This window comes from Haliotis cracherodii, unplaced genomic scaffold, assembly GCF_022045235.1.
Source record: "Haliotis cracherodii isolate W230 unplaced genomic scaffold, xgHalCrac1.p SCAF_10, whole genome shotgun sequence".
Taxonomy (NCBI): domain Eukaryota; kingdom Metazoa; phylum Mollusca; class Gastropoda; order Lepetellida; family Haliotidae; genus Haliotis; species Haliotis cracherodii.
In genome coordinates this window covers 17,546,493-17,561,766 of record NW_027266265.1, presented here as the reverse complement: position 1 = coordinate 17,561,766, position 15,274 = coordinate 17,546,493, and the positions used below count along the sequence as shown (strand labels likewise).

Genomic DNA, 15,274 nt, shown 5'->3' with positions numbered 1-15,274 from the left:
TTTCTTTTAACGTGAGGTCACAAACATACAATGTAAACATTTTGTTTTCAAAATGAAACTTTCATCTGTCTAAAAATCTGGTCGTAATCTTAATTCTATGAAAATTTGTCTTGCTGTTAACATAACTCTTGCCTCAACTTTGCTGTGATGTTTTCTAACAAATCTTCAGACTATTGAGAAATAAAGGGTGGAAACAAGTGTATACCCAGTTAATTCTTACATCAACCTTTGATGACATACGTTGTTAGTGACATACAGTACTTTGTGATCCACAAATATTGAAAATTATTTTTGTTGCACTGATACAGAAGGCAATTTTCTAAATACTTCTCAAAAATAATAATTAAGGCTACAAAAAAAAGTATGTTGTGCAGTTGTCAACACAAAAGATAGAAGTGGGTGAAAGTAATATTCCTGCAGTGAGGGTCATCAAGAATAAGCTTGATATCACATCTGTATATACATGGGGAAGCATTTCATGACAAGCGAATGCTTTTACCTCTTCCAAGTCTACCATGACAGACTGAATACTAATCACAATCCTCAACATATTCTACATAATTACTACCTGATTTCTGAATGACTTTCACAGATTTCTCATGTATTTGATCTGGCAATTTGTCTCAGTAAGGTATTCTATTTGGACACATCCATGACAGTCAATATTCAGACGTAAAAACGTTTGTTACATTAAAGATTTTACGAAGGGAATTTAATGTCACAATATGACCTGTGCCCATTTGATGTTGTCATACTTTTACATCAATAATAATAATAATAATAATGGTCTTTAAATGACATCAAACATTTAAAATATCCTCGTATTGCTTTGGAACGAGGCTCCGATCTTGAAACGTCATTCAAATCCAGAGTCTACTGTCTACTAGTCGGTCATAGTTATTGCACGGAATTATTCATCACAAAATATAATTACAGTCATTGGTATTGTTTTCATTCATACAGGAATATAAAACACACTGCAATTTTGTATATCTTGGCAATGTACAACAAAGCAATTACTAAGAAACTTCACAAATGCCCATAATATCTCAAACTCAAAACTTTCAAAAACTGCATCCGTGCAAATTCTAACTCTCAAAAACTGCATCCGTGAAAAGTCACATATCTCCCTAAAACTGCATCCATGCAAATTCACAAATCTCTCTACCTATTCCTTACACTGAACCGTACTCTTCATTCTTTTCTTTTGCCCAAAAAAGAGGCACTTTCTTCCCTTAGTTTCCAACTGCTGGATTCACAGTGCTCATGCAAATGTACTGAGAATCCCTTTCACCCCACCAGCACATGTTCTGTCCACCATGTGACTGACTACATGTTGATGTCAAGTCACTTTTACAAATGTATCATTGTTTTTAATTCATGAGCTTTCATCGCTACATTAATTGTCAAATCGTTGAAGTTATCACATGACTGCCCATTCATATTAATATATTTTGTCATTAAGACTTCTTTTAAATATACTGAAACACTTTGAAAATGCATAATTAATTTTAACTATAAAATCAAAAAAGATGTGCTCAAGTTTATCTCCAAACTCATTGAATGAGATTCTAACACATATGAAAACAATGTTGTGTTTGATTATCTCATGCCTACATACCCAAAACAACTTAAGTTTGATTTCTGTGGCCATTTTACCAAATATTTAAAAAAGATTGAATATGTGTTTTTAAAGTGGTGCAGTACACTTCCCTCTGATCAACCTCACTCTGTGAAATATAGGAATTTATCACACAGTAACCCTGTCGACCAATCAAATCAAACATACACAAAACATAATACTGACATCCAGGTCATGAGACATTTTCAAGTCAGCAGTAATGTTCACATACATCTCTGTGATCTGGGATTCGTTTGGTTGTATGGGGCTCTCAACTCAGTCATGACAAAATTTACATCATGTTACAAATATGAAGTTGTCATGTTGGGTTTGTCAGCCAATAGTTATTGTCTGGTTTGTCAGAGTGCCGACGTTGATGATGTAGTAGTCATGGACGTAGGCGAGGATGGCGACAGGTTGACCAAGGATGAGTGACAACCACACAACAATATTCCCCGTCTTGCTGTCCAAGTACTTGCCAGTCATCAGAGCCAGGGGTACCTGTGAGAGAAGTGAGTTGGTTTAACAGCGCTTTGCACAATATTTCAGTTATATCACAAGGTGCCAGCTTGATGTGGGAGGAAACTTTGTGATGCATGTCTTTGACTTTTACCACATTGGTGAAGCCTAAATTCACGGGTATGGTGCTGACAAAGTTAAACATAATCAGAGTGAACAGGGATTTGAACCCATGATTACAGGTTCCTGTCATGCCGAAGGGAGGCAACTCTGCATCACAGCATATTGCATCACCATAGATGACTGGATCATCTGTGTCCCTATCTGCGTGTGGAACAAACAGTTATATCTCCTACACAAAGTGGACATGTTCCATCATGATTTGATAATTAATCATCTGGATAATTATCATTATCTGAATAATTCATGATTTCTGACTGAGTTGGGTTGATGCTGCCTGGAACAGAATTATTCATGCCACTTCCTTGTCACTATAAAGAGGGGAGAGTCCACAGAGAGGCATATGTTAATCACGTTGGTTCAAGACATGTGAACAGCTATGGTGCTTCAAACCCAAAATCTATCTGGGACTTGAAACCATAATCTTCTGATACCTGAGATACGCAACTCTGCAAAGCAAACTGCAGCATCTTAGACGACTGCGGAACCTCTACCACGCAGATTTTGTGTAATACAAGGACTGTTTTTGTGTCCGAGGAACATTTGAGGAAGTTCATCAGGTGTGATATCTATATGTATGTATTACGTTTGTTGTTGAACGCTGCACTCATCAGTGTTTCAGGAATATAACTGTGGCCTAAAATAATCAAGAGACAAACAAGTGATCGATACAAGGGTACAATAACATGCAACCAGCCAAGTTGTCCCATAAAGCAAGCATAGGTTGCTGGGCATCTATTCTAACCCGGAATCCCCACGGGGAAGTACTACCGGTATGTAAGTAAGATATCCACTAACCTGCCCCAACATGGCAGTGAAGGCCCACACCTTGAACATCCTCAGTGGTATGCTCAGCAAATACTGGAAAGGAAAGTAATATTGATAACGCATACTTATTGTTTCAACATTGTCTTTCTTCTGCTGATAACAGGTGAGTGAGTGAGTGAGTGAGTGTATACTCATGCCTCATCAATATAACAGCTACATCCCTGGATCAGGCAAACCGGTGGTTGATAGTGTGAACACCAATGGGGTATGATGTCGCAGCTGAGAGTTGTTTTTCCTAGGGGTCCTTTGCTTCATGGAACAGGGCATAGTGACAGGTGTCTGCACATCTTAACACTAGGCCTCGGTCGATACACCAACGAATCACGACACATTGCTCACGATCCGCTACGTATCACGATACTTGCATGTGTTCTTATCTGTGGTGCATAAGCCATCGTATTCTGAGACAGGAAGGTGTCAAGTATGGCACAATGGATGAAAATGCTTATGTTTTCACTACTAATTAGTGTTTGGTGTAACACTTATAAAAGCAAAAATTTAAGGAAAGAAGTGATCCTTTGAATTTGTGTGAGACTGTGATCGATACTTAAACTAAGAAATCATGATCCACCGATACATCTGTGTTTCGGCCCACTACTACTTAATATGCTACCACTTCCCACTTCCATGTTAACCTACTGTTCTGATGATGTAACATGATCAATGAGTTACATCATGAAAATTTGTTTGCGTTTAACGCTGCACTCGACAATATTCAAGAAATATGATCCTGGCACAGCGTTAGAAACAATTTTAGTCCACTACTCCTTATAATGATAACATATAGAAAAACCCTAAAAAATGGCAAATTTCTACTATTCCTTATGATACCTTAACTATTGGGCAGTTTGGCAGAGACTACAGGAATAGTGCCAAGTACTAACACTGCTGGCATGTAAATAATGAACTAAGATTAGCTGCCCTAAGTTATCCAAAACGTCACATCCATCACTAAAGCTAGCAGACACCCTACGTTTTCATCCATCCCTTGAATATTGAAAAGTTATCTTCCACTGAATATTGAATAGGTTTGTTGTTTCAAACTATCAACAAGTCGGGTTGGTATGGTACTTTTAGCTTTACACTCAATAGTTATGTGGTTCACTACTCCAAATAACAATATTTCAGACGTGAAATATCTGTGTGTAAGTGTCAATTTAAATTTGACAAAACACAATGAAATGGCAATGAGTGAAAGCAAAGCAGACTATTTTTGTGAAACAGACCCGTCTCTCACGCCATTTTGTCAAGTTGATTTAGGGACTACAATGATCTTAGCTACTTCAGATTGGTCCAAACCAATAGTAAGTTTTGATTGTAGATTACAATGATCTTAGCCTACCATTGCTTTGTGCAAATGGATGGTGATCTCGATCATACAATACTCGTAGCGTAAACACTGCTTTGTGCAAGAGGGCCCAGGGGAAGTTACTTACCTCATGGAAAAATGCAGACACAAAGAAGACAGCCACGGAACCTGTGAGTTTGTTGAAGCCTTGCCTTAACATGGGCTTGTACAGATGTCTGCAACACAACACCATAGCAGGATACAACATGATGTGCAGTCGGATCCATAGACAGGACAATCCATCAAACATCAACTAATCGTGCATGTATCACTGGACCATTCACCTGTGCACTGGACAACTGCCAGGAAACATTTCAGCAAGAGGACATGAGAGGGACAAGAGGGTGTCAGAGGATGCAAGTAATTCTTGCTTAACTCACCACATGAGCAATCTTGCAGCTATTTGTGGCAAGGACGTGAGAGGTGAGGTGAGGTGAGGTGAGGTGAAATTGGGTTTAACGTTGTGAGAGAACATGACAGGAGAGAGTGAATGTGAGAGAAGACAGGAGTGAGAGAATGTGAGAACATGACATGAAAGAGAGAACACAGGTGTGAGAGAATGTGAGAACATGACCGGAAAGAGAGAATGTGAGAACATGGCAAGAAAGAGAATGTGAAAATATGGCAGGAAAGAGAATGAGAGAAGACAGGAGTGAGAGAACGTGAGAACATGACAGAAGAGAGTGAATGTGAGAACACAGGAGTGAGAGAATAATGTGAGAGAATGTGAGAACATGACAGGAGAGAATGAATGTGAGAGAACACAGGAGTAAGAATAATGTGAGAACATGACAGGAAAGAGAGAATGTGAGAGAACACAGGAGTGAGAGAATGATGTGAGAGAATGTGAGAACATGACAGGAAAGAGTGAATGTGAGAGAACACAGGAGTGAGAGAATGATGTGAGAGAATGTGAGAACATGACATGAAAGAGAGAATGTGAGAGAACACAGGAGTGAGAGAATGATGTGAGAGAATGTGAGAACATGACAGGAAAGAGAGAATGTGAGAGAACACAGGAGTGAGAGAATGATGTGAGAGGACATGACCAGTGTAGAGGAGACTGACCTGCTGGCCCATCTGTGGACAGGGATGTTCCAGTTCTTCCAAAAGTCAGACACAGTCTCTGCATTCCTGGAACAAAGTCATAGCGGGAGTTAACCAAGGTGAGTAACCATGGTAACTGTGACAACAAATAACAGTAGTCGGCCTGTTGGAGATCTGCTCTAGCGTCTTAACTTCATGATAGTTATTTGATCAGATAGACAACTGATGCCATTTAACCTTCATTCAAAACCAAAACATCACAGCTTAACCTATACATGACATATACTTTGGTCCCAGACATATTTTTCTTACAGTGACAGTACAAAAAAACAGCTTGACATAGTCAATAACAAAGTTATTTATCGTAAAACAAGAGAGTTTCAGCAGCATCCATGTAGCAACGTCAGACATGGGAGGACAGTGACCGACAACTATAACCAACCACAGCACACCCTGCTGCAGCCAACTCATTCATTCACTGACTCAATGAAGCCCTAGGCAGACAGTACTCACCACCAGTCGTGGTAGAAGACACGGTCACCGAAGCGGAGAACCTCTGCCAGTGCATTGAGGAATGAGTGGAAAAACCAGTAGAAGAAGATGAGCCAGATGAAGTGGTTCGGCACCTGAAGAAATTATCACACATCTTCACACGTTGAGGGGAATACAGGTGATTCTAATTAATGGCATACTTGACAATTCCAAGTCTCTGTTATCTGATGTAAGTTTTATGTTTCAGAAACAACTTAACACTTCTCCACATGTCCAACAGTCCGTCATACGGGCTGACCATGTTTGTGGTTTTAGTCTAACGACGCACTCAGGATTATTCTAGCTATGTGACGTCAGTCTGTAAATTATTGAGTCGAGACCAGACAATCCAGTAATTGACATCATGAGCATCGATCCACGAAATTGGGATACGATGACATGCATCAACCAAGTCAGCGAGTCTGACCACCAGATCCCATTAGTCGTGGCTTACAATCTTTGATTATTTACAGACCGCCGTATAGCTGGAATATTGCTGAGTGCAGCGTTAAACAGCATTCTGTTAGGGGACTCTTACAACAAGCACAGTTGTGGGGCATGGATATCATTGCATTTAACAGAATGTTCCATTGAAACTTTCATTTCTACTTTTTAACTTATCATTCAACACAGAAAATGATATAATATTCCCGTTATCACCTGATTTCCATGTATCTTATTTACACGGTAACCATGGTAGCAACTGTGAACATATTTTTGGACAGATGATCATCAAATTAATCTACATTTTACCCGGACTCACATGCATATACCATTTTTTCTTGAGTATAGTGCACACTTTTTTTCCAAAAAAACACAGCTGTGTAAAAGGAGGTGCGCATTATACACAAATTAATGAGTTTTGATGTTTTGTCCCCCATGGAAAGACATTACCGTGAGCACGTAACATCGGAAATACCATGTCAACAAATCCATACTGAAGTTCGCAAATTATTCATGTATTACACTGTCTGGCTATAAAAAGTGTTCTTTGTATATCTGAACTTATGTTTGTAACTTATTTCATTAATTTTATTCAAAATTACTTTTAATATTGTTTTAATTTATTTCGGCGAAATCGTGTGTGAAGCGATCGGAAGATCGCCTAACTCACTGTTATTAACAGCAACCACGGTCAGATTACCGCTATTGACGCCTTGAAACGAACTTTAGTTGACAGAGAATGGATACATATACCATAAATGCCATACTTTGATTTGTTAAAAGTCATATTTGTTTTTGTTGGACGATTCTATGTCAACACGTAATTCTCGCGATCACGTGCACGGGAGCCTTGACGGTGACTGGTCAGACTGGTTCCATGTAAAAAATAATACCCGGCAATAGCGATCAACTGCTTCGCTTAGGGTTATTATTATTATAAATATGTTTATTAAAAGCTGCATCTAAATTACCAAGATATTGGAATATATTATTCCTGATAAAAAATAATTTCCGATACAACATTTGCCGATCCTTGCATTAAAATACTGTAAAGTTATATCATTGGGTGTGTCTTGACCGAATCACCGGTACATTCCAAGAAACCGTGTGTACAGCTGATTGCTGTGTCCGGCTTAGTTTACAAGGAAATACACAAGGTAATCTTAATCCCTGGATATAAAACAATGCCTAGCTGAACAAAAAAATACAATTTAAACGGTAAATCAATGATAAATAAATGATTTTTTATCTCAAATTTCGAATTTGTACTGACGAAGTTTCTCATCACCCATTCGTTTGCCGGACTCCGCTGAAGGCGTACGGTGTAAATTTTTTCTGCGCATAATATTCAAATTTCTTTTTTTCCAAAATACTGAACCCGCTAGAGCGGGGTGCGCATTATACATGGGTGTACATTATACTCAAGAAAATACGGTACATAAAAAACCAGCATACAGAGTCCAGGGCTTGATTTAATGAACTTGATATACCTTGCACCAGGTGTGTGCTGACATGAAAACCTAGTTGCACCAGACAAAACCAGGTTACACCCAGGTCCCATAAATTTACACAAACATAGGCTGGTCTGCTGCCTGTGTCACACAATTAATTCCAAATCACTATAAAACGTAATAGGAACATGTGCACATAATCTTGAAGTACCCACAGCATGAATAAAAACACTCAGATTTTGATGTAGTATAGTTAATAAACCTTGGAATTGAGTGTGTTCAAGACTGATGCTGTGTGGACAAGTAAAAGTTTGTCAGACCCAAATGTGATTTTTTGGATGCATGTTCCATATAGCTAAATCAAGCCAAGCAACTGTATCAGCAACATAACACTACACAAGGAAGGTATCCTACATACAGCCAGTTTGAGGAGGCGCTCCAGCACCTTGAAGAGATTCATCTGGTCCAGAGGCTGCATGGCATTGTTCAGTGTCGGGATCACCCACTGAAACGTAAACCAAACCAAACCGTGTGACTCATAAGAATATACTGCAGCTACTTTCCTTTTCAAGTTATAAATTCATAAGGAGAAAATTACAATTTAAAAACAAATTGGAGGAGCTTACCCCAAATTATGGAAAAGTGAGGAAGGAAATTAAAAAGACGAAAAAGTGATGAACTTAAATGAACATGGTGTAAATATGTGCTTTTTTTTCTTCTTGTATTTTCATTTCTTCTAAGATACTCTGACAAAGTATGTTTCAGTCTTCAGCATTATGAAACAAGAAAACTCATTGGTTCAGTCAAGGCATCCTTTTTACACTCTCCTACTATTGTAGAACACCCATTCATAAAGTCATCAGTCCTGAAGCAACAATCTTGCCAACAATAAAGTACAGTTACTGGTATGTGCCTAGGTATGAAACAAGGTGTGCCATCAATGAACTAGTTTCCATTGTATCGTATCTCACCTGCTGTACAAGGCCCAGCATCAGTTGCCATAGAAACAACTGAAACAAACAACACAAGGATCACAAAATTGGCCAGTTGGAACAATGAGTGAGTGAGTGAGTGAGTGAGTGAGTATGGTTTTACGCCGCTTTTAGCAATATTCCAGCAATATCACGGCGGGGGGCACCAGAAATGGGCTTCACACATTGTACCCATGTCGGGAATCGAACCTGGGTCTTCGGCGTGACGAGCAAACAGTTTAACCACCAGGCTACCCGACCGCCCAGTTGGAACAATGAATATTATCTCTCTCAATGTAACACTGTTTAATGAAAGTCAGGAAAATCAAATTTGAAAGGCTGTTATATTTCATAGGGAAGAGAATTTGTGGATGTTTATCTTCTTGATTATGAGGAAGACAATGTTTCAGAGTACATGCTTACTCCTTCATCAGGTGAACGATTTCATCTGGTTCTGGCAGCTATGTTTAACATACTGAGCTGAAGACTCTAGTAGTATGAGAATATTTGCATTTGTTAACATGGTTAATGAAATTGTTTTTTATTTGTGCACCTTTTTCATATGCCAAATAACGTAATGATTGAGAACATAGTCTTTCAGAAATCTGCCAAAATTCTGTTACATAACAACAAAACAACAAAACCATACATATCCAACAGTAGCAATTCTCCCGTCTACACAGATCTGTTGAGAAACACTGACATCTGGGAAACAATGACTGTTGCCCGGGGCAGTAAGGAAGCAAACATTCAACCTACTATTTCGATAATTCGCTTCATGAGGAACCTCTTGCGGATGCGAGCTGAGCGCGGGAAGTTGAGCTCATAGCACAGCGTCGGAGCACACATGAAGTAGTACATATCTGAAAGTTGAGACAAGCAAACTATTGTCACAAGGATTAAAATACTTGTTACATTATCATTCCCACCCACCTCACTCACATCAGTTTGTTGTCCCCAGGTACCTGACAAACAGGATCACAACATTTGTGCTTATTTAACCTGGCATTATGTTATGAGCATGCCTAGTTAGGCTGTAATCATACTTATTTCAACAATTAATAATTTTGTTTCCAGGGACTGACATCATCTAACATTCCCTGTCCAAGTTCTACATTATTACTGGCATACAGACACACTGACAAGAACATGTGATCATCACCTACCCTTCAGATTGAGGTTGTCTGGGTAGTACACTTGTTTACCGATAATTTTCTCATTGGCTGCAACCATCTTGGCCTGCTTGGCAGCTGAAATGTGAAGAAAATAACTTAAAAAAATTATCAAAATACCTAGTAGATGACAAGGCTAACTCAACAGTTTTAAGTACAGTACACTACGGTTATAACGAACTCAAAGGGACCACTAAATTTAGTTTGTTACATTTGTTGTTCGTTATACGCATTTCAACCGTCAGACATCTTTTATCAAGTCATGTTACTCGATAAATAACAAAATAGTGCAGTGTTCATGTACAGAATATATCCACTTCAATCACTGTGTTACTTTTGTTAACTGAGGGTGTAATTTGAGGACAAGGTGTCAGTACTTGAGTAAATCAATTGCCCGCAATTGTGTATTTACGCTTTGAACAGCCGCCCTTGGCCGTGGATGTTTTGATAGGCAGATTGGTGACACACAAGGAGCTCAGCTCAGGGATTAACAGTTCGTTACACACTTAAATATCATCGTTGACAGAATACATATGGGACCACAAGGTGAGTTCGCTATATAGGTTATTCCGCTCTGAGCGTGTTTGTTATAACCATCAACTTTACATGATAAAATTTATGGCAAATGGCCGGGACCAAAAAAACAGTTCGTTATATCCGTCAGTTTGTTATAAGTGTGTTCGTTATAAATGTAGTTTACTGTAATTACTATAGTTTCATTGCTCAGTGAAAGCTAGCAACACAGGACTGGTTTCTGGGCTAAAAATGGAAATGAGTGTCAGTCATCTCTATCTATTGCCACGAAGAAAAAGCATTTTCATATTTCCTGTGTCAAATGAAGCAGATTCTGTTATCTTTAAAAGGAACACAAGCAACAACAAATGCAGCTGTAGTGAAGAGGCGCGTTAAATGTCTTCCTAGCTGTGTTTGTTTGTTGGTTGGTTTGTTGTTTCACGCCACAATCGAGTCTGGACCAGACAATCCAGTGATTGATATCATGAGCATCAATCCATGCAATTGGGATCAATGATATGCATCAACCAAGTCAGCGAGCATGACCAGTCCTTTTGTTTGTTGGTATTCATGGTAGGAAAAGAACACAGTTTTCCTCCCTCATCCCTTACGTTTTCAATAAAAAACATAAATTAGTCTAACCTCCCTCCACAGCCCAAGTCTTATACATATACATAGAACACTATGGAATACCTTAGAATATCAATCCAGGCACTGTTTTCGGTCAGAAGGAAATATCATGTCTTGCAAGATTGAACAAGACAGTAGCATAGTAAGGTTTCTAAATTTCATTCACTCTATACTCCTGCACCAGAAGTATCTGCACCAACCTTCATCCTCGGACGTGAGGGTCTTGCTACGTCCCATTTTCCGCGTCTGTGTCTTCAGCGACTCCCGACACCAGCGGTTCACGCAGTGGTAGGAGATCAACTTCAGAAACACTATTGTCACACATCCCAATGTATTTACTGAGAAGACTGAAACACCAACACAAATTCAAGACTTATTTCTTTGTTCAAGGGTGAGTGAGCGAGCTGGTGCTGTTGAATGTTGCCATCAGCAGATTCCATTTTAGTCAATACTTATTACAGGTACTGTTCTTTTTGTCTTCTTTATTGTTTAACACTGCATTCAGCAATATGACGGTGATCTGTAAAGTCAAGTCTGGACCCGACTATCCAGTGATTGACATCATGAGCATCGATCCACTCAATTGGGGTACAATGATGGGCGGTCAACCAAGTCACTGAGCTGAGTCTATTTTGTCATCTCTAACGACAAAGCATAGGTAGCCACATAGTTGTTCTATTTTCCTTCCTGCTGGCAAAACTGAACTTTCCCTTGATCGATAATTTAATCACAATTACCAACGTTTCAAGCACAACAAGCATTTTAAGAAGTTTCATCAAATAGACGATGAATGTTAGAAAACCAATTTGATTGTATAAACAGTAAGACATTCTGACTGTCTACGCACCAGGGCTTGTATGCAAGATATACACAACAGTCGCTGGGTATACCAGCAAGAGGATGGTGTTGAGGCCTTTGAATACTGTACCAACTCTCTCGGACAAAAAGTCCTGAAAAAGAAAAGAAAACATACAAAATATTATTTCAAGCAACACAAACAATAAATTCTGACACACAAATGTCATTATATTCTGTCCCGGACCTTCAACAGGAAGCATGCCCATGTGAGACAAGCCTAGGCAATTCTGCCAGTCGAGTACCTCATTAACATGATTAGCAGCAAGGTGACATACCAGAACTAGTGCAAATGCACTGTAGCTCACCTGGATCGGAAGTCAACAATGTTAACAAAGACAGAAACAACAAAAGCTTCTTTCAGCAAATTGAAATATTTTCCGCAAAAATACTGAGGCCAAAAGTATTAACAATTTAAACAAGAGTCATCAGGACATGACATGGCATGACATGATTTTGGTTCATTGGATACCTTCAGTTAAATGAAGAAAATAAAAATATAAGAAGTATTTTTCAAAATCCCAAATCATCCATAGGCACCAGTTCACCACTACACTGATCTGTATATCAAATTTCATCAAGAAATATTTAAAGGTTTTGGAGTTCTGCTCCAGAAATGGACGGAAGACAGACAGATGGACCGACAAGCTGATCACTATATCTCCCGTTTTTCAGAACAGGGGAGATAACAAGTAACTATATTTCCAAAATGTTTCCATTGCATGCAGAACATTTACATTTACTTCACACAAAGCCTTATACCTTCTAATGACAGTATGGCATTTTCTAATGTCATATAATTGTTGCACAAAACCCCCCCAGTAAAATACCAATGATTTTAACAAAATATGATGCCATATTAAAGAGAAACATACATTCTAAAGTTCAGCTTTTTTATTTACAATGCTTGACAAGCCATGACATAAGCTCATGTAAATTTAAGTCAGGTGAGCTAAAACCAAATCCAACAACCATGACAACCCATGTGGAGTTCCTTATGCACAGAAAGTCCAAGGGACTATTATTAATTCAGATATAGCATATATTAATAATATATTTATGGCATCCAACTGTTTTGGTGAGAGATTCCTGACTGTGCTAACTTGTCTGGCCACTGAATATTTGCATCTTGAATTGAAAACATGCTTCACTTTGGATAGATGGTATCAGTGTAGCAATAGTTATTCCTACAACTTGTGGAGGGGGATACAGAATTATTAAAAAAGGTGTTGTTGGGGTTCAAATATGTAACTTTTAACTGCAGGTTGTGAATCAGGCAAATATGTCAGTGATACTGTTGACTTATATCTTAATAATACAAGGGTGCCAATGTATGCATTTCCTGTCGTTGGGCCCCCTCTCATCCACACCTGGTTCCAGAAAGTTCTACGATGCTAGCAACATTGTATGTACACAAGGTATTGCTAGCATTACAGCATCATGAGTTCACAGTTCAGTTTGAGGTTAATGTTTTGCCAATTTATTTGTTGCTTGACGCTGCCATCAGCAATATTTCAGCTATATCATATCAGCCTGTAAATAATTCTGGGCCGGGCAAACCGGTGGTTGATATTATGAGCTGCCTTCCACACTGTCTGTGTACCAAGCCACCAACCCTTCCAACCAGTTCTATACTGAACAAGAACAGTTAGGGATCATAACTATTTGGGGGATATAGTGTCGTAGTGAAGACTGAGCCAATCTCATTAAAATCAGATCGTAGTTCTCGCTACCGCTAAACAAAGATCCGAGGACATCCCATTAGGGGTCACGTCAAAACGACCTTTCATCCGACCAATCACAGCGTCGCTTACAAGAACATGAAAGTGACAGTCGGAATGAGACCAAAGGTCGGTCTGATGTGACCTGTAATGGTATGACCTCAGATCTTTGTTTAGCGGCAGCGAGAACTAAGATCTGATTTTAATGAGATTGAGACTGAGCACACCAATTCATAAATACATCTCCAAATATATTCATGATCTCTAACTATTTTTGTTCAGTATATATCGATCACCACTAACACCATCATTACCAGGAATCCCCTCTGGGTAATTTCTACCACTATGCAATTTCAGTTTCTACCAGCTTGTTGTCTGATCTTATCTCCCCTCATCAAACAAATACTTTGCTATTGTCTAGACTGCTACACCCTCTACGTGCTCCTTCAACAGACAATCTGGCTCAACAGAAGCTGTGTAGTTGTGTAAAATATGCAAACTTTATTACCATTACCCAATTAATATTTGCTGGTGTACAAATGTTTGTTTGTTGTTTAAATTAGCAATATTCCTGCTATATGACAGCGGTCGAATCTGGACCAGACAATCCAGTGATTGACATCATGAGCATCAATCTATGCAATTGGAATATGATGACATACATCAACCAAGTCAGCAAGCCTGACCACCCGATCCCGTTAGTCGCCTCTTACGACAAGCATAGTCATGGGTGACACTGAGATATCATTGCTTTTACAGAATGTTCTAGTGAAACTTTCATTTTTACTTTTTAACTTATCATTCCCACTAGTCGCCTGTTACGGCAAGCATTGGTTGCTGAAGACCTATTCTAGGTGTTTTGTTTGACTGAAATTCACGTTAAAGTTCATGAAGCCTTTAAACTGTCCTCGGTTTCAATACAGTAACCTGCAAACCGTGAAAAGGTACTTCCAGTCGCCATATTGATTTCTAGCAGACGAAAGTCAATATCCATCATGTGCCAAGTCAATATTCAAGCTCAGTGTCAGTCACAAGATTTGGGAGTCTAAATAGAAATGTTTTGTTTCATCACATGGAACTGATTAACAAATGGAATTGCAAGATTCCTTACGAGCATAACAACAGTGTAATTCCCCAACATCTTCTTTTCAGTCAACTATGCTTATCGTAAGAGGCGACTAATGGGATCGGGTGGTCAGGCGTGCCGACTTAGTTGAAGCATGTCATTGATCCCAATTGCGTGGATCGATGCTCATGAAGTCAATCACTGTATTGTCTGGTCCAGACTCGATTGTTTACAGACTGCCGTCATATCGCTGGTATATTGCTGAGTGCCGCTTAAAACAACAAACAAACAAACCAACTTTTCAATTTGTGTACAATGATTTCATTACAGAACTATATTTACTGATCAAGTGCAGGCGTCACACCTACGTGAACTATGTAGTAAACAATGCATCGTCTTGCTCACTGTTAATTAATATACATAGTAGAATTATTTTT

The 15,274-nt window shown here is 38.9% G+C and overlaps 1 protein-coding gene across 2 annotated transcripts in view; it reads right to left on the bottom strand.

Annotated features, from left to right (window-relative positions):
* Nucleotides 1–379: 379 nt before the first annotated feature.
* LOC139454152 (diacylglycerol O-acyltransferase 1-like) overlaps nucleotides 380–15,274 on the bottom strand; it is a 37,999-nt gene continuing 23,104 nt past the window's right edge. For both annotated transcript variants that reach the window (XM_071235683.1, XM_071235682.1), the window contains exons 6-16: nucleotides 12,043–12,145; nucleotides 11,396–11,542; nucleotides 10,047–10,130; nucleotides 9,640–9,743; nucleotides 8,881–8,919; nucleotides 8,328–8,414; nucleotides 5,997–6,109; nucleotides 5,505–5,570; nucleotides 4,525–4,612; nucleotides 3,059–3,121; nucleotides 380–2,122 (exon numbers count right to left, since the gene is read on the bottom strand). In XM_071235683.1, coding sequence (XP_071091784.1) covers nucleotides 1,955–2,122; nucleotides 3,059–3,121; nucleotides 4,525–4,612; nucleotides 5,505–5,570; nucleotides 5,997–6,109; nucleotides 8,328–8,414; nucleotides 8,881–8,919; nucleotides 9,640–9,743; nucleotides 10,047–10,130; nucleotides 11,396–11,542; nucleotides 12,043–12,145 — 1,062 coding nt within the window. In that variant the 3' untranslated portion in view covers nucleotides 380–1,954. The remainder of the gene's footprint in view (nucleotides 2,123–3,058; nucleotides 3,122–4,524; nucleotides 4,613–5,504; nucleotides 5,571–5,996; nucleotides 6,110–8,327; nucleotides 8,415–8,880; nucleotides 8,920–9,639; nucleotides 9,744–10,046; nucleotides 10,131–11,395; nucleotides 11,543–12,042; nucleotides 12,146–15,274) is intronic.